The sequence below is a fragment of the Anguilla anguilla genome, chromosome 13 (assembly GCF_013347855.1).
Source record: "Anguilla anguilla isolate fAngAng1 chromosome 13, fAngAng1.pri, whole genome shotgun sequence".
Taxonomy (NCBI): Eukaryota; Metazoa; Chordata; class Actinopteri; order Anguilliformes; family Anguillidae; genus Anguilla; species Anguilla anguilla.
The window spans coordinates 29054926-29079297 of NC_049213.1; the positions used below are offsets into that span (position 1 = coordinate 29054926).

The 24372-nt window shown below is 40.6% G+C and overlaps 2 protein-coding genes across 6 annotated transcripts in view; one reads left to right on the forward strand and one right to left on the reverse strand.

The window, feature by feature from the left end:
- Positions 1 to 10633, forward strand: part of phactr3b (phosphatase and actin regulator 3b) — a 51791-nt gene extending 41158 nt beyond the window's left edge. For all 4 annotated transcript variants that reach the window (XM_035389561.1, XM_035389562.1, XM_035389560.1 and 1 more), the window contains 5 exons: positions 5346 to 5401; positions 7699 to 7760; positions 8788 to 8928; positions 9400 to 9476; positions 10067 to 10633. In XM_035389561.1, coding sequence (XP_035245452.1) covers positions 5346 to 5401; positions 7699 to 7760; positions 8788 to 8928; positions 9400 to 9476; positions 10067 to 10082 — 352 coding nt within the window. In that variant the 3' untranslated portion in view covers positions 10083 to 10633. The remainder of the gene's footprint in view (positions 1 to 5345; positions 5402 to 7698; positions 7761 to 8787; positions 8929 to 9399; positions 9477 to 10066) is intronic.
- Positions 10634 to 21510: 10877 nt separating this feature from the next.
- Positions 21511 to 24257, reverse strand: ppp1r3db (protein phosphatase 1, regulatory subunit 3Db). 2 transcript variants are annotated; one of them, XM_035388194.1, is made up of 2 exons: positions 24037 to 24257; positions 21511 to 23404 (listed from the first exon to the last, which is right to left on the reverse strand). In XM_035388194.1, exon 2 carries the CDS (start codon positions 23371 to 23373, stop codon positions 22456 to 22458), a length of 918 nt encoding a protein of 305 aa, XP_035244085.1. In that variant the 5' UTR covers positions 23374 to 23404; positions 24037 to 24257; the 3' UTR covers positions 21511 to 22455. The 2 variants fall into 2 exon arrangements, with proteins under 2 accessions (XP_035244085.1, XP_035244087.1); XM_035388196.1 differs by having other exon boundaries at positions 21511 to 22839; positions 23062 to 24257.
- Between the last annotated feature and the right edge of the window lie 115 nt (positions 24258 to 24372).

Sequence of the window (24372 nt, forward strand, 5' to 3'; positions counted from 1 at the left end):
AGATTTACAGATTGAATATATCACATTGCGTCATGACAGCTTGGTGAGAAAAGATACCGGGGTAAATATTCTCCACAGATTATTGAAGTATGTCCTCAAAATCTTAGTGCCGACAAGCGAACAGTCCTGTACAGTAAATAAAGTGAAAATTCTGAAAGACTAGTTCTTATAATGCTGGTTGAATCTTGTATTATACTTTCTAGGGAATGCTGCCATTTGTTTTTATGCTGTTTATTTGCAATACCTCTGAAGATTGACCATCTTTTATTTCACACAGTGTGTGACACTGCCACTGATTTGAAAAATTGAAGCGCTTCCTCTTTGAACAAATACCTTAAATGGAAGAACTTATTGATAGATAAGGTGTAATTTATTATCTGTTTTGGCTCCTTCATTGCAGACAGTGTTTTCAGAACATGGGTTACTTTTATGTATCAGAACAGAAGAGAGCTTGGATTTGCTAGTCAGTGACCTTTAATAAAATATTGATCAAACTGACGGCTTCCCCCGCTGAGCCATCCCCACTGACTTTAAGACACCAGCCTTCTAAATGATGCTCACATATAGACAGTAGAGCTGCTATATCACCACACATGACAGTTTTATCCTTGAGAGCAATAGCCAAAGCATGATGAGTAGTACTGTCCTTCTCTTTCCTCTAATAGTAACCACTCATTGTAACCTAGACCATGTAGGAATAGTTGTTGCTTTCAAATGAGTAGCTAAATTATCCTAGATATGTTTTAATTTTGGATTTTACAAGAGAACCTTTCCTCACTCACAACATTGGTGTTTAATAAGAAAGAGCAAAATGCTTTTCCACAATCGATTGACGTGCCATGTGTGACTGGAGAGTAGCCATTAACAGGGATAACCTGTTCCCTAATTAAATAGCTAAGTTTAGCTATTTCCTTGTGTACATGGCTCTGAGCTCCAATGTTTTGGTCCCCCTTGGGACACTAGTGTAGTTTCCTGTCAAGGTGAGTGATCATTTCTCCATCTACCCAATATTTTGATTCTGGCTTCTAGCACACAAAAAAGGATCTGGAACTAGCAACTTGTTTAAACATTTGTATACATTTCTGAAAATAATTGATAACGATGGGTAAAATTAAATAAGACAAGAATCTTACTACTAAACACCCCATCTGTGGCTATAGTGAAGGTTCAGTTGAACCAGCAGTTAAACCTTCATTGTAAACTTGGGGAAATAACGAATGGGACAGGAAATGGTCAAATGTTTTTGCACTAAGTCATTTAATTTAATTTATATTCATTCCTTAACAATTTGGCAACCTTTTATGCACAGACTCACCTGATGACAACCCCATCCTCATAACACGGTGACCATGGCTTCTATGCTATGTGAAGTAGAGCTCACGTTGCACTTCAGTGAATGCTACCGTCACATCAAACACACACACACACGCACGCACACACACACACATACACATCTCCTCCCTTTATCTGAAGGTGACTCTGTCTGTGGCAAAGGGCTAGGCTGGGGTCAGACAGGTGTTTGATGAATCATTGATGCGTGCCCCATGAAAAGCAGACTTATTTATGACTCTGCCCTTTGCATGTTTTTTATGGATATTTTGATTCCTTGATGCTGGTAGAGAAAAAAGAAGCACTGTGTCTCTTTTCTTTTTTATAAAGGTGTGGGTAAAGCAAGCAAGTGCTGCCATGGGTGTTCATCAGGGCACATGGTCGACCTTTGGGGGATGTGAACAGAGCTTTCAAAAGAAACACCTTGTTGGTTTACTTCTTTCCCCAGACGTGTTTTGTTTTCATTAGATATCTTGAGAATGCAGAGATTGAGGAGGGAAGAAGGCAGCAGGAGGCGTAAGGGCTGTTGTCTAAGGCAGCCCTCACCCTCCGGCAAGAGTCCGCACCCTTTTTTTTTTTTACTGAGTGCTCACATTAATGTTAAAGTCAGTGTGCCCTGGGAAGGAAGCAAACTCCTCTAATCGTCCCTGGCAACTGTCCCCCCTCAGGGTTCCGCTGCCGCTGCAGTCTTGGCTGGCGTGCAGACCGGGCTTCCGCTCTCTCCACGCACATCCCAGTCTGTGTCCTCACCCCGGGAGGGGTGTGGGTCTTAGTACACAGCTCACTGGGCATAGAGAGGGCATGGCCCCTGGCTCCTGACTCGTCCTGTTTCCTCCTCCACGCCAGTGCGCTGACAGTCCCAGCAGCCCCTGCACCCACGGTCCCCGTCATCGCTTTGACGTGCCAGTGAGATTCTCTTGTAAACCCAATGCCCAAATAGATTAAGCAAAACGCTCGTAAAACGCAGGTACTGCTAGGGGTTCTGAGTAGTGGTTTTTGGAATCACTTGCAATTGAAGTCACATTAGCTCTACTTTGCATTTAAAGGGGGTTACCTGCATTTGGTGCGTGTGTGTGTGTGGGGGGGGGGGGGGGGGGGGGGGGGGGGGAAGGGCGTCGGCAGCGGAGGTTGGTGGGGTTTGAGGAAGAATGTAAGAATGTTTAGTTTGACAGTGTGATTACATCAGAATTTGTGTTGCGTATGTACCAATGTAATGCATGCTTACATTGACACATACGCATGTGTAAACAGGCCAGTGCGTCTATCTGGACTGTGGCATTCTGTTTTCACACTGCTGATTATCTCTGACCCCAAGTGATAAGGACTTGCCCCACACATAACCTGAGGTTAGCTCCACCACCCATCACTTAGTAAAAAATGTCTTTCAACATGTTCAATGCAAAGTCATTTTATCTTCTCTTCTTCTCCCAAATGAAGCCTAAAATGGTGGTTCAATTTATCCTTTGGATTATGTAGGATTTCTGCAGTAACAGCTAGAGATCAACTTCAGCCAGTTGAAATGGAATCCTTTTGATTTTTTTTCATCGCCACGCTGTTTATTATCAGACATTGCAAACTGTCCAGCTCGACGGAGCGATACATTTAACAGTTCATCTGTGCCAGCACAGAGGGGTCTTGCATGTGGGCCAGGCATAATCTGATAAACTGGCTGCAAATCCCCTTACCCTTGCCTGACAAGTGTTGGAAAGCCACTTAATTCATACCTTTCTATTTTTGCACTAAATTTCTATTTTTATTCTGAAAGAGCGCTATCTCACTTCGGGGTGAAGGCGGGTGGGGCAGGGGGATGGGAGTTTGAGATGGTTGGCTTGCTTTGGATTCTGATCTCAGGTGCATATTTTCACCTATACATTCTAGGATGGTTGCCAGATGGTGGGAAATATGAAAACAGACAGGGTTTAATTTTTGAGCCGTGGTTCCTAACGCTGCTGCTTTGAGCCTGTTATAGTGTTCTGTCACTCACACCATGTCGTGCCTATGGCAGCTTGCTGTTATTATGAATCATTCTCATCAGGTCCCTGTCACGTTTCCCTGTCCCCTCATCAATTACGGCTGTGGAACAGGGTGTTCGTGTGCTTTCATTTAGTGCCAGTCGTGTATTAGAGCGAATGTGTCCAGGGAAACCAATCCAGTGACCCCCTTCTTCATTCCACTATGACACTGCTGCTGCATGGCTGCTGTGTTCTTTGTTGTTTAAAGTCATCCTTGTTATCTCTTGTCTTGCATGTGGCATGTGGAATTGATTCAGTTAGAACCAAGGGTTATTCACTGAGGATATGAGGTAATTACTTTACTTCTGCTAAATTATATTGAGCAACAAAGTGTGTTTTTGTGTACATGACCAGAAAAGAAAACATACATTTTGAAAGGAGGCAGATTGTTCTGCACCTTGTGAAATAAACTAAGCAAGGGTTCAGACGTTACCATTTAAAGAGAGCATCAGGTTGTGTCTGTGTATGAGTTGTAACATTGTTTGGTTCAAGTATATTCATTGTTGTAGCAGGCCCTTTGGCTCTTTTCAGTGCCCCACCTTAGGTTCCATAGCAGCTGCATCTCATCTGAGCTCTCAGGCTAGTGGGGGGGTTCTGAGGACTGACCTGCTTGGGTGGGAGAGAGCTCTGCCCTCAGCAGGAATGACTGGAATTCTGTTTGCATAGGGATTTAGCTCCACTCAGGTATGCTGATTGTGTCCTTTTCGGTTAAGGCATTTCAGCAATTCTTGGTCCTTAGCTGATACTTGTAAATCCATTTGTCCACATAAGGAAGAAATAACATTATTTTCTATGAAGCCAAATATGAATACAGTTACTCACAAAGATTTAAAATTGTGTAATTGATACCGAATAAAAAATAATATGGGATCTGAAAAATAAATTATGATTGAACTTGTTTCACTATAGCACTGCCGTAGGCTACATTATTATTCACAGGAATAGTTGTTTACGGTATTTTAGAAGCTGTGCAATTTCCTGGAGAGTTTTTGATACAGTTGTAGGCTACTTTTATTCCAAGCGTCGTTTTTGTACTATTGTGAATGATAGAACACAATCAAATTACTCCTTGATCGTAATATTCACAGGAATAATGCTAAATTATGGCATTTTATATTGGGCTCACCTTTACTTCAAAGTAGGCTATGTGAAGATTTATTTGTGTAAAGGTGTGTATTTGAGAAGGGTAATATAGTATGCTACCTGTAGGTTAACGCTTGTACAGCGAGGTTGTTGAGAAATCAGAGAGCAGCATCTGACATTGCCGGGAGGTGCCCGCTTACACATAATATAATAACCGGGTAAACAACAGCACATTGACATAAGATATAATATGTAAGATGGTTGGTTTGCACCTTTTATATTTACGTTAAAATAAAGCGAGCGATGAGCAGCGGAAGCGGAGGGTGGGAAGATGCCTTTTTCTGATAAATGAGATTTTATTCCTGTCGAGTTTAGCGCGCGCCCGGGGAAGCCTCCGTATTCCTTACTGCAGCAGTATTTGAAGGCGTGTACTGAGTGTGCGTGGGAATTTCTCACGCAACGCCTCTATAACAAAATTATGCACGGAGAAAAAAAGGAGGCAGGCTCAGGAGTACTTCTTTGAACAGCGCTGCCAGGTTGCGAGGCAGAATATCCCGTATCTGGAACAGTGATGACACACAGACGATCGGTGCTTATCTTGCTTGTTTGCCGTGAATAGAAACTAAAGACGGAAAAACAACAACAGACCCAAACGCAAGCGAATAAAACAGGCTATTTCAAAAGGGATAGGGCGCGCACCTTGATTTTTTTCCCCGATGTGGAGGGCGTTGCGAGCTCAGCATCACAGCAGAGTTTTGGACTCAAGATGGGAACACAGGGGGTTTCCTTTTAAAATGTGCAAATCCAAGCATTCTGCTGGCGCTTTCAGGGACTTAGTGTTCTAATACAGGACTGAAAAAGACTTCACTTCAAGAATCGGATCACAATGGTCCAGAATGTGATATTGGTGTTTTTCCGCAGGAGACTAAGCCAGCGGCCGGCCGTTGAAGAACTAGAAAGTAGGAATATCCTAAAGCGTAAGTACAGTTTCCATCACCTTCATTCGTCATACTTGAGAAGATAAGCCTATTTCATTTGCAGGCGAATACATCTTAGCTTGAATATGTTTTTCGAAAGGCAAATTCACTTTAATATAAGATTATATATTTCGGTATAGTATGTAAAATGACGTGAAAAACCCACTATTATATGCTATTCTAAGTGAACTGATGAAATAAAATATCTAAATGTGAAACGACTGACACTTCCGGATTAAAAATGAACATTTCTAAATGGTATTAAATCTTATTTCAAAATAAAACAAGCAGGTAAATGAGAACACCTTTAACACCAACTTAATTTACATTGTTACAGATAAAATAGCATAAATACTGTTATATTAGTTTGTAAAACCTGTATGTCATTTAAGAAGCTGATTTAAATATTTTTAATATTAATTTAAACTCTTTAAAGTTATTGTTGCCTTCATGGCCTTTATATAGTAATATTCATGTTTGATTCAATGCATTCTCATTTTGCTGGCTAAATATATGTATATGTACAAGTATATTTTTACTCATATATTTCTACTTGCATGTTTTTTTTGTCAATTAGTAATACCATTTTATAAGGACACTTATTTCTGCAATTATGCAGTTTTAATCGAAGTCTGAGAGGATGACAGTATTGGTGTAGACTAGCAAGCATTTATTTCAGGGGATTCTATCTAATTATCACCAAACCGAGCAAAAAAAAGAGAAATATTATGACTTAGAGATATTTACATTATGCCATGTGGCCGGTAGAGAAACCCCTTCTCTGATTTTATCTTAGGTATGAAAATCTTCATAAAAGTTAAATGTACTTTGATGGTTCCCTTTTGGTGCAAGATAGCCAAGCGTAGCCATCAAAGCCCACAATAACATATTTTTTATAACTTGTACTTATATGCTTTCAGTATTATTGAACAATAAACATGGACTCCCCTACGTCTGTGGAGCAAAATATTTGAATAGTCTCAGAGGGGTATTTGATGAAGATGTGTTCAATAGCACAACAAAGCTTCTCACATTTTGTGGTTCTCAGGGGAGGTTTCCATTACATCCATTTCTAAAGTGCTCTTTATGGAAAGGAAGAAACCACACATAGAAGTGGTCTACAGATAAAATTGACTAAGACTTAGTGTAAACAATTCATTCGTGCTGAAGAAAATTAAAGTGGGGTTTTTATTTGAGGTTTCCCAATGGTCACCTTGGAGGTTTAATGTCCCATTCAGGCCAAACCACAAAGGTGTTAATCGAAAATTACATTAATCTTTGCCTTACGTAGGAATAAAATAATAAAATCAATACATTTCCAAACAAAATGCTAATCATATTTAAATGTTTTAGCACTAAATGTACCATGTGGAGGAGGCAGAGGAGGATGTACCTGTTTGAGTGGCTTATTCTTCCCCTCATCTGTACAGGCACCTGCAGTCTGGCCTTGACAGCTGTCTTTTGTTGTCTGGGCTGCATTGGCATTCAGCCTGCCTGTGTTGAACACCACCTGTAAACATAGAATTCTTAATAAGCCTTAAGTAGCCCTGGAATAAAGACAAGTAACTTAAGGGCCATTGGAAGGGCAGACACAGGAGAACTGTGCTTGAACAAAGAAGCATATAATTGGGCGACACCAGAACTAGTTTTTGATTGTAAACAATATTGATTCCACCACACAATGGACTGTAGAGACTGTAGCAATTACTTTTATTTTATGAACATGCAAGGCATCAAAGTCAATTGTGATAATACTTGAACAAATGTTCAATTGTTTTGAAATATTAATCATTCATAGCCAGGCATGTAAAGATGTAACATCAAGTGATCCCATGAGAGAAATCCTATTAACTGCTTCAAAATCCCTCAGTGTGTAATTGTCGGCAGGGCTAACACAGAGGCTGTGTTTACAGGGAGACTCACATTGTTGGCTCAGTAACTACAGAGCACAGTTTAATCCATTCCCAACACCCCTCACTAGTGCCTTATTCCCTCATAGGTTTACATAAATATGAATCAGGATGAGCTGAAGAGAAAGATGCAACATGCCTAGATTGTTGTTGCACATGCCTCTGTCTTCAAAGGCAGTGGGAGTAATACAGTGTAAACAACGGCAGGGCGGAGGCCATCTTGTACAGTAATTGTTTCTCAGAGGGCCTAATGGATCCCTGTAGATGGTTGCAGTAGTGCATAAATAGGTCTCATGAGTAATGAGCGTTGTTCAACATTGTGTCTGCCTCTCTCTTCACTCTTGTGTTTTTGCTGACATGTGACTTTTTTCTTTTTTTGGTTTACAGAGAGGAATGACCAGTCAGAACAGGAGGAAAGAAGGGAAATTAAGCAGCGGCTGAACAGAAAGGTATGTACCCCTCGAAAATACAATCAGCCTTTAAACTTGCCTTAACTAAGTCCCAGACAGGCACATCAAACAAACCATCAAACATGGTTTTACTGTTGCTATATTCTGTGATCTTTTATTATACTTATTGTGTCTTAAATGTTTTGTAATCTCGGCTACATTGAAAATGAGGGTCTGGCCCTCAATTGTACCTCCGAGAATTAAATAAAGGCTATGATGATGATGATGATGATGAAACAAATGCACACTTCATCTGGTGCGTGGACAAGTGCGTCAGCTCCTCACAGAAAGTTGTCTTACTGATTCGGTGTGGGTGTGATACAACAGTAGACTTCCAATGAAAAGATGTGTGTGTCATGGAACATTTCAATAATCCCATTTAAAGATTTGGATTGGTGCAAGAATTGAGAATGAACTTAGTGCATTTAACCAAGCATGCTAGGCTTGCTAGCACCATGTCGAGTATATTCATGTGTCCTCATCAACTTTACAGCATTCTCTGCTCTTAAATTTTTTGTTGTTAAATTTGTCAGTGTGGCATTGTTCATCTGTAATTCATCTTGTTTTTTTGAACTAACATTGAATACTTTGAGTAAGACGTTTCCCATAAAAGCATACAAAGAAAAAAAAAAGTGTGAAGATCTACAAAAGTGTTGAATTTGAGGTTTGTAAGATATACTGAATCAGCATTCTCAAAACCTGCCCTCTCCTTCACTACTCTCAGGCTGAGAGGCTCTGTAAAAGAGCTTCAAGAAGCACTGCAGATCAGGCACTGTAGTTGCAATGTCGACAATAGTAAAACATAACCAGTCATTAAAGTAGTTTGCTATGAGAATTCTCGGTTGCCATAGTGCATTGTAGGTTGTGAACAGGGTGGAGTCCGTCACCCAGTGTGAGTTTTTGCCACTTTGATCAACCCCAGCAGCCATTTATAAGGTCTCGCTGAGGTCACTTTTGGGTGTCCTTATTACCCCGACTGACTAACACCCCTGTCTGACCTTCACTTTCCTTTTTTTCTCTGCTCCAGCTCAACCAGCGGCCCACGGTCGATGAACTGCGGGACAGAAAGATCCTCATCCGCTTCAGCGACTACGTTGAGGTGGCCAAAGCTCAGGATTATGACAGACGAGCTGACAAGCCTTGGACCCGACTCTCTGCGGCTGACAAGGTACCCCCTGAAGCCCGCACGGCCTCTCTCTCTCACTGCCGGCACTGTTCCTCCTGTTCTGCATTGCATATGTCACGTCCCAGAGCGCTGCCCATGCCAGCATAGTGACCACAACCACTCCAGCCTTTAGTGCCGTTTGGACTGCAGCCTGTAGGAGTTTTATATCCTCATTTAGTTACGGGCCGGTGTCTGAGTATACCTTCATATAACTACATTCAGGGAAGAGTATTTCTAAGATACTGTAAGTTAAGGTGTGATTACACCTTTACTATCTTTCTGAAATTTAAAACTATATTTCACTCTTGACAAAGACCAGATACATTAAAGTAGGTTTTTATTTGCATATTCTGCTTCCATTTTGCTTAGTGGTTCCTGCACTTATTTTCTGTCTGAATGTTCTTATCATGCACGCATCACTGCTCCCGGCTGTCAGGAATGCTTTAATGATGCTTACTGTTATTTGTTCCGCAGGCAGCAATACGGAAAGAGTTGAACGAGTTTAAAAGCAACGAGATGGAGGTCCATGCGTCAAGCAAGCACCTGACAAGGTCAGTGTTTGTGTCCTTATAGAGTGTGTGTGTGTGTGTGTGTAAAAGCTAGAGACAGAGAGAGAAAGAAATGCAAAACTGCATTTGACATGGTCAGTGGGTCTGTGAGAGATTGTGTGTGTGAGAGAGAGATTTTGTGTATGTGTGAGTGTATGAGTGAGAAGTGCAAAACTCAGATCTGCATTTGACCTAGGTCAGTGTGTGTGTGTGTGTGTGTGTGCGTGTGTGTGTGAGTGTCTATAAGTGCACATGATGGCTCTGCTGCCCCAGTGCTATTTTTAGCCGTACGCACATCCATTGCAGTAAAGATAGAGTGCCGAGCCAAAATTAGCAATACCCTGGTCTCCTGAGACTTAAAATCTGCAGAGAGCAGCGAACCATGACAAATATAACAAATGGCTGTGCCGCGCTGCTTGCGTTTTGCTTATTCCGGCTCCCGTTTTTATTGGCAATAATTAGATTCTGCAGTGCGCTGCACAATCCGCCGGGCTGCAAACAGGCCCCTGATTGATGAAGTTCCCCCCCGACCCTGCTGTGATGTCATCATCCAGGCGGGCTCCTCACAGATGTTCCTGTCCCCTCCCCTACAGGTTCCACAGGCCGTAGCAAGGTTTCTTCTGTGAAGAATTGCTGAACCTGGTTCTGTCAGCGAAGACCTTGAGAGGATTCTTCCTGTGCCCTGGCCCAGCCTGTGGGTGTCTGATATTTAGGCGCAGTGCACCTTGGAGGCTATGTCTCTACAGTGGGCGCTGCCAGGAGAGGCGTCCCACACCGGGCAAGAGGAGGGGGGAGCCCCCACATCCACTCAGACGGACATCTCCTGAGGTTTACTGAGGACGACAGGAGAAACAAGAGATCCCACGTGCTGTTTGTTTCCAAGACCTTTTTTTTGGATTTTTTATTTTTACAGACTCTTTGAAAGGCAGCCTTTGATTATCAGGTGTGGAGATGTGCATGTGACCAGCTTACCCTTTTCCTGCACCGTAAATGTTAGTCACACCTCCAGCATTGTGGGCTCTCACTGATCTCCAGCAAAATTTGATATCAACCGTGTACTGTAAATGTCTATCTTAACAGGAATTCATGTCTTAACACAAGAAAAAAAATCCCTTTGTAAGCACTATTTATTGTCTGCACAATACAAGTTTTGAATTTTTAAAAAATGAAGGGCTTTTGTCTTTTTTCTGGAGAATGGAAAACTGTATAATGGCGGTTGTTAATGCACCTTCACTGTGTAGTGTGGCAATCCAGTGATACTGCATATAGTGTAACTCCATGAAATAAGAATGCTTCAGTAATATACCAGTAGAATTAATAATGGGCAGAGCAAGATGGGACATGCATTAAAATACCATGTAATCCATTGCCCATTGAAGGTATTGTACAAAGCCATTGTAAGGCATTCTGACAAAGGGGAGTCTTATCAGGTAGGAATATGTATCTGTACGCTAAATATAAGCCAAAAAATGAAGACCCTGTAAAGGTAGTCAGGTGCTTTTGCAATTGTGGCCATATAGCCATCTTCCTACGTTGAAAAACAGGAACTGTTCCCCTAAAGCTGTCAGTCCATTAAAACAAAGCATAAGTGTCATTATTACACAGAAAAGCTGAGAGAGCAGGGTTCTGTTCTTTATTTAGCAGACATCATTATACAGAAGCATCAAACCAAAAGTTAGTCCAAAATAAGCCATCCAAATTATTTTCACATGAAAACTGCAATGCGGAGGGTTTTAGAGCAACCTCATGGGCTGGCCCATTAATACTTCATTTTAAAATAATTTAAGTATAAATGTTTCTTGACTAATGTTCTGAAGAAAAGCTTAAACTGAAACTACATAACAATATGTAGTAGATCATGCAGAATTAGCCTATTCTTTTGTCCAAATTGATGTACAATACATGATTAAGTGAATAAGCTTAATTTCACGCTTGCTGGACAAGCAAAGAGCAGACACGTTTTAGGTAGCACGTCAGCATCACCTTTCTCTGAAAACAGCAGACAGAGGAGACTCTTTTACTGTAAATCAAGGGTAAGATCTGCACTAGTGGAGCAGAACGCACAGACATGAGAGACTGGGCCTCAGACCGCAGACGCTCAGGCAGACCCTCTGGGCTCTGCATGTACGTTTACCCGTCCTTGTGGGAGGGCCCGTCTCGCACTTGTAAAGATGGCGCCGTTATATAAGCTGTCAGTGAGCCAGCTTCTCTGTCCCTGAAGAATGACCTAGATCAGGCGTTGCCAAACCTGACGAGTTTCACCTCGAACGCAGTGTGGGAGTCACTAGTGAAAGAGGGAGAGAAAGAGCATATGTCTGCATCCTCTAGGCATAGAGGCAGTAGTGAGAGTTATCAGGTTGATATTAGTGACCCCAACAAGATGCTAGCCTGTCTATATGGAGTGTGGAGGTGTAGCTCTATTTTCAGACATCTGGAGCCCAAAACCCTCTGTAGATTGATTCAGTTGTGTGGGTGATCTGTATGGCCAATTCCTTCCTTGTGCTTTCTATATAGAACTTGAGACAGACAGGTTCTCTGTAGAAAAGCAAATTCATACCGGAATAAATAATTCTATTAATTTTTTACAGATGCCATGTTCATCATGTATTTGGATGGCTTATGATGATTATCCATCCATCCATCCAAACACTGACAAAGTGTTTGCACCCATTACATTTGCACTACATTGTTCTACATTACTTTAACAAACGCTCTTATTCAAAACATATTGTGTAATTCAATACACATATTTAGGATCCCAGAACAATCCCAGCAATTTAGATAAAAACTGTAAACACTTGAATCTGTTTTCTGTTTTGCAGGGGCAGTTCAAGAATGATATTCATTCTGTTCCACCAGTTAAGAAAGAATTTTCATTGAGGATGGTAATTCCTGTTACTCTAATGGGGAAATTTAGCTCTGCTTTTTTCATTAATGAACTACTAGGTCTTTTTTCTATGTTCTTCGAGGGGGATTTTTCTGTACGTGAGGTTTGGGGTTTGACAGATCTCACCTGAGGTCTGGGTGGAGCCAGGATCATCTGGAGCTGTAGTGTGAGCATGAGTCAGCTGATGTTTAACACTTCCTGAATGAGTGCTGAAGTTCAATCCCCGGTTTTCCTGAACTCAGCCACATTGGTTCTACCATTGACCATTGAGACCATTGAGTACCTGATACTGTCAGTTTTAATACACAGCGTTAATTTAATATGAATATGTAATGATACCAAATATTTTGTGATACTTTTTGTGGTATTTTATGTTTTATAGGATCTTAGTTGGACCAATATTCTTCTGGATGTGCTTCATTAGATATTCATAACATGTATAGAAGTGAGTAACCCTGGACTGTGCCAATCAAGACCAAGCAGCATTAGGGTTACCAGACGCCCGGTTTTTGACCAGAACATTCAGTTTTCAAAATTATTTGTACAGGTCTGATTTGTGGTCCTGACCAGACAGTATAATGTCCAGTCTGAGTAAGTCATTTAAAAAAACTTGGGATTAAGCTTCTAACTGTGCATGATGTTTGTTTTGTTTTGACAAATTCTAAATCTGGTGACCCGAAGTTGCACAGATCGTTAGATCACAGCACAGGCAAGGAAACAGTTCAGAAGCAGAACAAGATCGCACATCTCAGAAAACATGTGAGCCCATACAACAAAATAATGTAACACTTCAGAGACCAGAGGAGGAAAATAAATCACCTTGGAGCTACAGTGTAGAGAGCACCACCTACAGGCACCCTGGAGATCCAGGTGAGGGATATGTGTGTGCAGGTTTATCTGAGAGTTCAGTGTTTAGTGCAATCTGTAGGGAAACAAACAAAAGCTGAACAAAGACAATAACATGCTCACTGCCTTTTCAACCGTTTAAAAGAGATGTCGTTGGAGACTGCTTTCATTACAGATTCTACTATCATATACAGAAACAAACTGGAGAGTTGACTGTGGAGGGGAGACCCCAAACAACACATCTGCCAATCAGACTGTTGAAACTGCAGAAAGCAGAGAACAGTGAGACACATCTCTAAGGCTGGAACACATGCTGCAAAGCCTAGCCTGAAAAGTACAACAGTCACCAGTGCAAACAATTTTTTAAATAGCCCCATATGGGGGATAAAAAGAGGGCCGCTCATCTGTAGTAAAGGGACTCCTGTCCCAGAACTGTCATTCACTGTTGTGTCCCCCAGACTGCTGGTAGCTGGGGAGATGGACCACATACACACCACGTGTGCATGCTTGCATGCACGCACAGGACCATTTACTCACACATACACACATACATCTCATTGGATAAGCTCTTTAAACAGATGTGGGTACAGAGAAAAAAAATGGTCAGATTTTCTGCTCTGATACTGTTTTTTTTAATAGCACTCAGATTGGGCTGCCCTCACACAATTTGCTGCAGAAATAAACTGGTATGTTGTATGTATTTTTTACTCTGTATTAAGCATATGATCTTATTGTCAAGTAATCGATGAAAGCATGCACACAATGACAGGTGAGATGACTTGATTCTGTCATCTGCCAAGATTTTGTAGGCATATTTTTATTCAGTCATTCTTCGGGAATGTCCATATTTTACTATTACAATTGGCAATAATTGACAGAAAATTTTCAAATGAACAAGACCAGTTACAATAAATAAAAAAGAACCGGATGATGGGCATAGAATTTAGAGCTATAATATTGGCATTCACATACATTGTTAAAAAACATAACAATTTTCTGCAAAATAGACATCAGAGCAAAGGAGCCAGATCTGAAGGGCTGTATTTTTTGCTCTTATATAATCACCAAGACCCACCATACAATGGGTGTCCAATGTTAAAGTGAATGCTATGGGTGTATAATGAAGAGTAATGAAGCTGAAGGCATCACACCACATCTCAATAGTGGAGTGCATGTCACCCTCCAGATCTCAGCAAAACCTCGCGGTTTTGTCGCTAATCCATGCCTCCGGACTCACAGCACATTCCTGGGCGCACACTGGGCTGCACAGCATGTTCAATCACACAGTCCAGAGGGAAACTGTGGAACTCAGCTCCACCCAGGAACTCCCCTGCCGGTGGTTCTGAAAACCTTGTTTGACTAATGGCCACACAGCGAGCGTGCTCAAAGGCTCGAGGGAAAGAAGCTTCAGTACAGAAATGTACAGGGCGTTCACTATTCATATCGCTAAACGAGCAGTGAAAAAGCAAGCGGGGTAAACATTTCAGTCCTTGTAATTTGACGTGCCCACCCGTGCACAATTCAGTGTGCTGATGTCGGTGAAACAGAGCCTAAATCCCAGTTGCAATGAGGTCAGTAACAGTAGACATTATCGCTGGTGAACATGTACCTAATTGTACCACCTTACACAACTGCTGTAATGTGTGGAGGCCAGAGGCAGAAGGTGGAGACACAGAATCGCTCTCCTTCTGAGCGCTTAGGTGTGTAAAGTGCATGTGTTGAATGTTAAAGTGATAACTAACTGGTTTCTGTGGGACCCTGGTATGGATTAACTTGCTTCTTTGTCCGCAAGCATGCATTATTAGAAATGACATAACATTGCGTTCTTTTTACAGAACGTCGCACTTATGCTCCTTCAGGGAGTCCTCAGGGACCAAAAGAAAGATTCTAATTGGACAGAGGCAACACAAATGACCTGTCTATTAGGGTGACCAGACTGGCAAGAACAGCAAACTTCAAAAATAAATGAAAATAGGTGGTGAAAAGCTATCAATGTATAAAATGTTGCTAAGACTCCTCAGTCTCCTTATAAATAAAACGTTTTTTTTTTTAGTCTCTTTCAAGGATTCACTGGAGCAGGGTACTGGGTTATAATTATTACTGAGGGCAGTAGGAAAATGAGGAGTGGTCAACCACTGGAATGAGTTTTATTAATGTAAAGCCCTGTGGATATGCGTCAAATTAACGCTTCCCTGTTCACAGAGCACCCTCATTAGAGCCCAAAGGGATTCTCAGGCCGAGTGCAGAACCTCGGCTCTCCCTCTGCTGTGCTGCTGTGCACTCCCTCCTCTTCTTCCTCACAGGCCTGAGGCTGGAGCGCTGAGAGAGAGCAGAGATGCAATGGCCTGCCTGTTGTGTCTGGGGAATGGCAGACACTAACAGTGAGTGGCACGTCTGAACTCAGAAACAATACTGGTGTTCATTCAGACACTCATCTGAATGAACACTAGAGTACTCGTCACATCACATACCATGCCACCTCCCCACACGCTCTCTCTTTAACACTGCTGCACTTTGGTATTACCTAAAAGCTACACTTTCAACCATACATGCCAGCAACTGTATGTTATCATGTAGAAACAAAGCATCAGTGATCATTAAAGAAAGAAAAATTGTTTTATGAGCATGTCAATTGTTAAGTGTTTCACTGTGTGGCCGTTAGTACTGTCTAAAACACAATACGTGAGACTCTCATTTCATATTGTGTATCAAAATGTACTTTTGAAACAGCTATCATACCTTAAATAGACCAGCTTAAGGTGTAGTGGTACTATTTTACTGTGTATTTATCAACACAAATATGATGAGAATAAAGACTAAATTTCATTAAATGAGAAAGAAAAATAGCAGAGTCCAAATGCAGTTTTCCAATAATATTTAAGAAATATTGGGATGATACGAGATAACTACTAAAAAACTCAATTTGATATGCACTGATATTTTTCTTTTTTCATTAAATTAAATACTCCTTGTTCTATGTCCATGAAATTTGACAACCTTGAATACAGAATGAGGACTATATAGGGCCTTGGAAACAAGGTGTGTGGGCTCTATTGCCAAACTTCAACTGAACACAAGTGGCAAAATACATGAAAAACCTGCAGACACTGTAGCCCTCGAGAATTTCAGATTTAAATTACTGTATCAGACTCAAGAGTATTTAGAGAAGGGGGAAAAGACAATGGACACAATTTCTCTGGACACTCGTGATCTAGGTCACACTGATTTGAACATCATGAGAGTGAGAGTGACTAAGAAGAGCATCATTCAGAGTGATGCTTGTTTTCTAGTCCATTCAGTCACACCAGGACGTTGAATTGTACGGCTGTGAAACCCCCTGCTGGGTTCCAGTCAGGGTCTTTATTAGCTCCATTGACAACTTCGTATTACAGACAGACCTCTCTCACTGGCTGAGATGAACACACTTGTCATGTGAACAGAGCAGTTGAAGCCAGAAGGATATGCTCTGTACTGATTGTTTTGAGTAATAGGGAGTATTTTCACTCGTCAAAGGCAACGGGCAATAGTTATTTACCTCCGTCTTTGAGATAGTAACATGCTAGTAACATTTGTAAGATAGTAACATGCTGAAAAACATACACAAATACATGTAAATTAATACAGAGCAGAACATATAAAACCAATACTATCCTTTAATCAGCATAAAAAAGGCTATGAATATGAGGTGGTGATAGAAAGGAAGGAAGGAAGATGTGCTGATTCATTACAGTTGTATCCCTGAATGCTGATTGGCTGCCAGGTACCATCTAAATCTGTGAGCAGTTACTTTTCAGTTGAATGCTTTAATGTGAGTCACTACTTTGTTTGGCTGTTTGAGCTATTCTACTGTATATGCAAACATCAAACATTTTTTTAAAATGTATGCTCTGTTTTTACACAATAGAGCACATATTAAAATACACAGCTGTCTGTGTGAACTCTCACCTGCTCCTGTGCAAGAGCAGAACTGATATACAAGAGCCATTAACTTGAAAGGAAAGCCACCTATTCAGCAGCTGCTCCTCTGAATTCAAAGTTGGACGTTCTTTATAGAATGGATGTAATTCTGTTTAAATTAGAAGTACATATTTAATTTAACCTAATTCGATAAAAAAAGGTCCAGGGATGAGAATTTCGAGTGCATGGCTGATTTCATTTTAGCACACGATATTCATGTAATATCGTCAATTAGCATATCCTTGCCTCAACGGCTACACTTGTTCAGATCCTGCAACCGATTGGCTAATTTTCTGGGAACCCATCACTCATTGGTGTTCACAAGTCATAGCCAGCCGATCATGTGCACGGAACAAATTATCTCATACCCCACCCCCTCCCTTACAACTGGCTATTGCATTCACATAAAGGGAAAGGACAACTGGTACTCAGGATTCGGGAGCTACCGCCTCACAGAAGGAAAATTGCGAAAGTGAGGTATTCAGCTGCATACATGTGTTAGTGACTCACATATAGTGCATATATATATATAACATATAACATACAAATATAACATATATGGAAATACAATGCTAAACGTAGCAGAATTGTAGACAGAGCAATCAGTTGTTTAGAAACATTATGGCTATACAAATATGAGACATCAGGACTAAGGCAGACAAAGAAGCGCTACATTCTCGAATTCAATCGAAATTTCACCACATTTTTATGAAGTTCGACAGACTTAACGTCGGCGAGTCATTGTCGACGGCATTGATATACTTGACACTGTTTCTAGTGTTTTCCTTACTCATATTTTGAAAAAATAAAGGCGTACGATTAGAAGAAAAAAATTTTGCGTCTAGTAAATATCACCGTTTGCAAACGTTCCCTTTGTGTCAAGGCTGCTGTGAAGATCACTAGGTTATACTGTGTGATGCACTGTCCTCTAGTGGCTACATCTAGAATGGTAATAATAACATTAAAAGTGAAAAATTGCAACAGTATCGTGTCCGAATCAGCACATTGGACTAGTACTGCGTATAGGCTACAGATTATAGCTAAATTCGGCAAGTGGGCTGATTCGTACACCGACCCGGTGTTATAGGAGACCGGGCGATCAGATTTAGAGTTGACAGGTAAAATATTCCGGTTTTTACACTTAGCGTGATGTAGCTATTGTGACTTTAGGGACAAATTAATTAAAATAATCGTGAAAAGAGGCAATTAAGTGCATGCATCCTGTAAAGTGCAGTACGTCAACACACCATTCAAGAACACAACCACTTATTCTCTGAACAAACGCAGACTACAAACGTATACAATGCAAAGAAACGGTTACAGAGTAGGCATACGAATACAGTAGAGCAGAATCTGCATACAGATAACGTCAGAGTTAGCTCTGCTTTGTAGGCTACATTTTTTTCTGAAAAGAAATATTTTAAGCAATTTATTAGGTTTTATTCCATCTCTGCATTCCTTGTTTCCTCAGGTAGCAATGGTAAGTAAAAACAGTTTAACTGCCCTGCCTGATCATCTAAAGGTTAATAAAAACATTTTATTATTATTATTATTATTATTATTATTATTATTATTATTATCCACTCGTTTGCATAAAGGGAAGTGCACATAGTTACTATAATATATCCCAGACAAAATGCACATTATACATTTAAATCAAATGGACAACAATTACTGTATACATTTTGAGCCTTTAGCATAGACTTTGGTAAATCTTGGCTTGAGGTTTCATAAACCGTGATATATCGGTGGAAACAGGAGTTAGGCAAAAAAGCGCAGGAATATGTATTTTGTTACAAAATAACTGGGGGTTCATAAACTGTGATCAAAGTGGTGGAGGCATAGGTTGGTTTTTAGGTGGCACAGAGGTATAGCCGTGCAAAATAAATAGAGGAGCAACCTCATTACATATGAAATACCTACATGCAAACACATCTTTCAAATACATCCATTTGAAATACTGCCCATCTGTGCTAACATGAATTGATGTGAACCAATTTGTTTTGCTGTAGAGTGTAATCTTTTTGAGTAGTAAGACCCAGTGAATGGCGGCACACGGTAACTACATACATCATGGGGTTCATGAACCTTCACTTTCAACCTTCAACCTGATGACACTTGCCAAGCTGGCTCATTTGAAAACTCATCTCACTGCATACATCTGCAACTTTTCTGCAAACCACTGGCAGGACACAAGATGTACAGTACTTAGTCTTAACTGCTGCTCTTGTAGATATTTCAGTATGAACAACAGATCTCAAACCAATCAAAGCCATGGGAGGTGACACAAAATGGCCCAGGGAGGGAGGGTTTTTGCCAGCAGAGTTTTTATGCAAAATCAATTCCTCTAGACAATCAGGTGCATGCTAATACAGTGACTGTACAGCTCAGCTGGGGCACTGCAGAAATGAAAATAATTAGCAGGTGGCATCATGGACAATTGGGTATTCCAAATTCAGGAAAGAAGTAAATAAAATAAAAGTTTTAAAAAATAAATTGGCAGAACATCCAGTAAAGCAGATCAAGCTTAAATATATGAGAAAAATATGTGTTTTATCAAAGAACATAAGTGTGAAGCATTCACTGTACGTTTAATGGCAGATTTATTGTACTTTCACTGCCAGTGACTAAATGGGTCTGCTATATTGGATTTTTCAGCTGAACCGAACAGATACAGGCTACATAAACAGATACAGGCCGTCACCAGGTAAAATTAGTTTCAGAGAAACTGGTCGAGATGTTATAGCCATTTTTCCAAAGTATTGAAAGAATCTTGAATGGTAACGAGGGTCAGTGGACTCCCATGGGCTGTGGAGTCTTGCCCGAAATAAAGCAACAACATATTAATGTCAACTGCTTGTGAAGGTACTTTGGCTGGTGGGTATATTTCTGACAAGTAGCTGAACTTTTTATATACAATCATCCTCTAACCTCAGACACCCTATCTGGATTCCCCGAGATACATTACCATGTTGACTCACTAGCTATATTAACATACAGGATTATTCTGATCACATATAAGATAACTTCTGAGCGCATGGACTGGCTATCAGTGTGTTACAGGAAATATTTACAACCTCAAAAACCTGTCTCTTTCTATGACACTACTCAATCACATGCAATCACCAGACCAGTTTTGTTGGACCTCGTCCATGCATGGAAACACCAAGTTACAATACCCAGTTCTCAGTCATAAATCAATATGCAAGCAATAAATAAATAATCTGTTCCACTCCTAGAAATTGAACCCAACTCTGGACAGATCGAAGCAATTAACTATAGCAGAAATGTTTTTTTTTTTAGTAGGTTATTTTCGGAGAACACCTCATATTAGTGACATGGGAACAGCTGTTGCTGCAAAGGCAGGCAGAGGAATGCCTGCCCATGATGCCCTTTGCCACTGGGGTTGCCAGACAGCTGCACAAGTTTATGGTGCATGCTTGACCTTCGAAGAGCACTCTCTTCAGGTGGCCCTAGGGTCAGATCAGTGGAAACTAATTGAGTGAAAGGGCAAGAGTGACACTGCTTATGGTAGCCGAACCAAAAACGTTGAGGCTGTGAGGTACTGCTCCCCAAGCACTTTATATTCATCTGCGTGTTCACAGCAACACAATCCTCTGCTTATGAAACTGCTTACAACCACAATACTCTGCAAATAAAATAAAATAAAGTATAGATCCTAAAGATCGTCAATGCCTACTGCTCACTAACAAAAACTTTGATTGTGCTACATGCAAGACGGCATAATTACCAATCTGTTGCAAATAAATGTAACGTTGATTTGAATGGTATTGTCTGTGGTTTTGTATGAATATTTTTTAAAATAGCAATTTAGCAATATTGTCTTGCACCTGTGCATGCATATTTGGCAATTGCGACATCAACTAATAATATCTCAAAACTGATATCTCACCAATAGGATGTGAGGAAATTCAAGCATTTTTCTTAACTGATTCAATCAGTTAGATAAGGGATTTCCAGACCATTTCTTCCCAAAGATCATGTTTCCATTATATTATGGCTCTACAGAAGATGATCAGCAAATCATAACAGTTAATAATAATTACAATGATCACACATTAACAAGGATGTCCAAACCAGAAAGGGTAAAAGTCTACTAAGTACTGAATTTAGTGAATATGGATATAAACTATTTCCATTTTGCTGAGCACCTGGGACTCATTTGTGGATATGCAGGGATCCCTAGACCTCGGTTTGGCAAACCCTGAATTAAAGGCCCTCTGGATGCCAGTGCTGCAAAATAATAATTCCAGATTTAAAACAGTTTTCAGTTATTAGATAACTTCAATAAAATTATATCATGCAATAAAAACTGTTAATCATAAGACCAACACACTAACAAAAACATGTTTAATGGGTGCCATTTAGAGAAAAAGCATCTGCAAAAGCAACAGAATGGCATCTATTAAATAGTAGGCCTAAGTCTATAATTCCAAACCAGTACAGCAAACATAAATGTTTAAGAATTATGCTTTTGTAAGAGACAGATTTAATTTACTCTGAAAGTGTTACTGGACCAAAATCTAACACATTTACCAAGCAAACAACAATCAGAATTGTAATTAGAGTTTCATATTCTTGCATTTCACCATATTCTCCTCCCAAAGTACTGTGCTAGAGTAGAACACACAAGGGCATTACACTATATACCATTCCATGTCTGTGTGTGATGGGGAATTATACATGATGTATGGTACTTGACCATTTAGAATAAGCCTAATACAGTCAATCATGTTATTTTACAAAACATATAAAACTTTCTTTTTAAAAACCTAACTATAAATCACTGCAGCAGCTCACATAAGTGACATGCTTCAAATGTAAGTATATTGATATGTATAGTTGCAAATTAATTTGATTTTTTAAGTATTTACATAGATTTACTTAAGAGAAAAGCTGAGATTTTCAGTGACAGTACAAAATCTAAAATGGAATTATATAAAGTTCCAGAATTTAAAACCAACTTTTCATTTTAGCAACAGATTGAGAAGCAGTCTGATCAATATCAAAATAATACTGAATTATAATCTAAATTGCAAAAGCCATTTTTTTCACAAAGAAAAAGAAACAGCTGAGAGATGGTTAAGAAACTGCCTGTAAAAATCAAAATATTTTCACAAAAAGTGCATATGTTGCTTTCTGCACAGCAAGTTCATGTTGAAGGACATGTACAGTCCAGGTACACGTACAGTAGATATGGAAAAGTGTCATCTAGCTCATTTATTCAGTGATATCTGAGGAAATTTGTGCTTGACAGCACCTAGTGGCCAGTCATATGAAGTGCACCATGCTATCCTCACACTCCCTGGGGACGGTTAGTTTGTAGCTGTGGCAGGTCAGCTTGTAGTTTTGTCCATTATTGTTGTCCCAGAATTCAGAGCCTTCCACTTGGAAGCAAATGGCAAACTCCAGGAGGGCTCCAGGCTGCAGGATGAAGGGTGGAACTGGCAGGCGGAAACGAAAAATATCTGAGTCTGGCTCGCCGGCCATTCGGTTCCTAACAACGGAGGACACCCAGCTTGCCTTTGAGTCTCCTTTGCTCCTCCAGTTGGTGAAAGAGTAGTGCACCATGACCTCTTTCTCAAAGGCCAAGTTGAGGACTTGTGCAGTGCCAGTGATGCCCAATTCAGAGCACAGGACCCGCTCCAGGCACACCTGCTGACGACACAGAATGTTCAAAAAATTTGGCTGTTCTCCCAGATTCTCAGGGAATGCGGGCTTAAAATAGGGCAAAGAAATTTCCAAGTGCTTGCCAGAAGCCAGCTCGGAGTTCATTAGAAGCCTGGAGATGACATGCTGAGGCACTAAGGGGTCTTCGCCAGCTTTGAATACCTTAACATCCTCCAGATCCAAGCCCAGAGAGTCCACAAAACGCACCTGCATTCTGGTGGATCTTCTCCTTTGCTCCCTGGTAGAGGGCAGGGACTGTGCACGTCTCCGTATGATGGGTTTGGGTGTGGGCTCAACGGAAAGGCTCCGCCCAAAAACAGCCTCCCTGGGTGGGGGTGTCCTTGGGCTGGGTGGTCGGATCTTGACAGGTTTTCTCTCTGCCTCTGGCTTCAAAATTTCCCCCAGTCGAATAGTGACAGGTGGCCTGGACACAGTACTCAAACCACTGGTGTTAGCCAGTTCAATCCCACTCTTGCCAGGGAGGGACTTCTCTTGCCACCATCCACCACCCTTCGCCATACTTAACCCACACAAAAGTGCTCTGAGCCACCTTGCAGTTACAAAATGACATAGAAGAAAACGGATACACTCAATGACAATTTACGAATAAACGTTTAAATAAACGTACATTTTGACTCTATTACTGAGAAGAAAATGTTAGATACACGATCATTAGATTGCCTAATTGCAGCGACATTTCTTTTCTTCTCGTCGCAGGTTTCCCAACTAACGTAAAACATTAGCCACAACATTAGAAACAAGTAATAATTTGAAATAGGAAAAGCAAAACTTTAAAAATGACTGTCACTGACCACCTAATACAGTTTCGCCCACCTACGGTAGCAGACAGTTCAGTTTATGCAATATTTAGCCAGTTTGAGGACCAAGCTTGCTAAACTATAACGTTTCTTGCATCGTTAAATGCAACCATTTATAAATTCTATATTAACAAGGGATCTAACAAGCAGACTTCATGCTACTGGTTTAAGTATGCGAAGTTTATTTAGCTAGTTACATTCCCGAGTACTTGCAGAACTTTTCCTGACACGTTACGGCACTCGCGTCACTGCCCAAGTTCCTTTGCTCTACTGCGGGAACCAACGAGGATCGACAGTTTACGCTTGTCTTGTCTAGACATCTCAAGTTCAAAAATCACAGATGGTGACAGGAGGCGTGTCTTACCTGAATTTTATAGCTATCTAGCACTATCTTTGTTCTGGCTACAACGGAGAGGAACAATGCAAACCAGTCAACGCGTGGCAAATTATCAGGATCACAAATAACCCACGTTGGAGCTAAAAATCAAACTCTTCTCAGATCGCTGACTAAATTTACCCATAAAATTAACTGAGGAAGTCACCCCATTCGTCTACACGCTTTCGCTTCATAAAGTGGATGTTACACAACTGACGTAACTAGCTAGCTACAACCCTTGACATTTAAATTACCGAAGGTTATTATGGGAAGTGTAGTATCAACTTTAGTGGCGAACAGAAAAGCCGTGTTTGTATTGCGAAT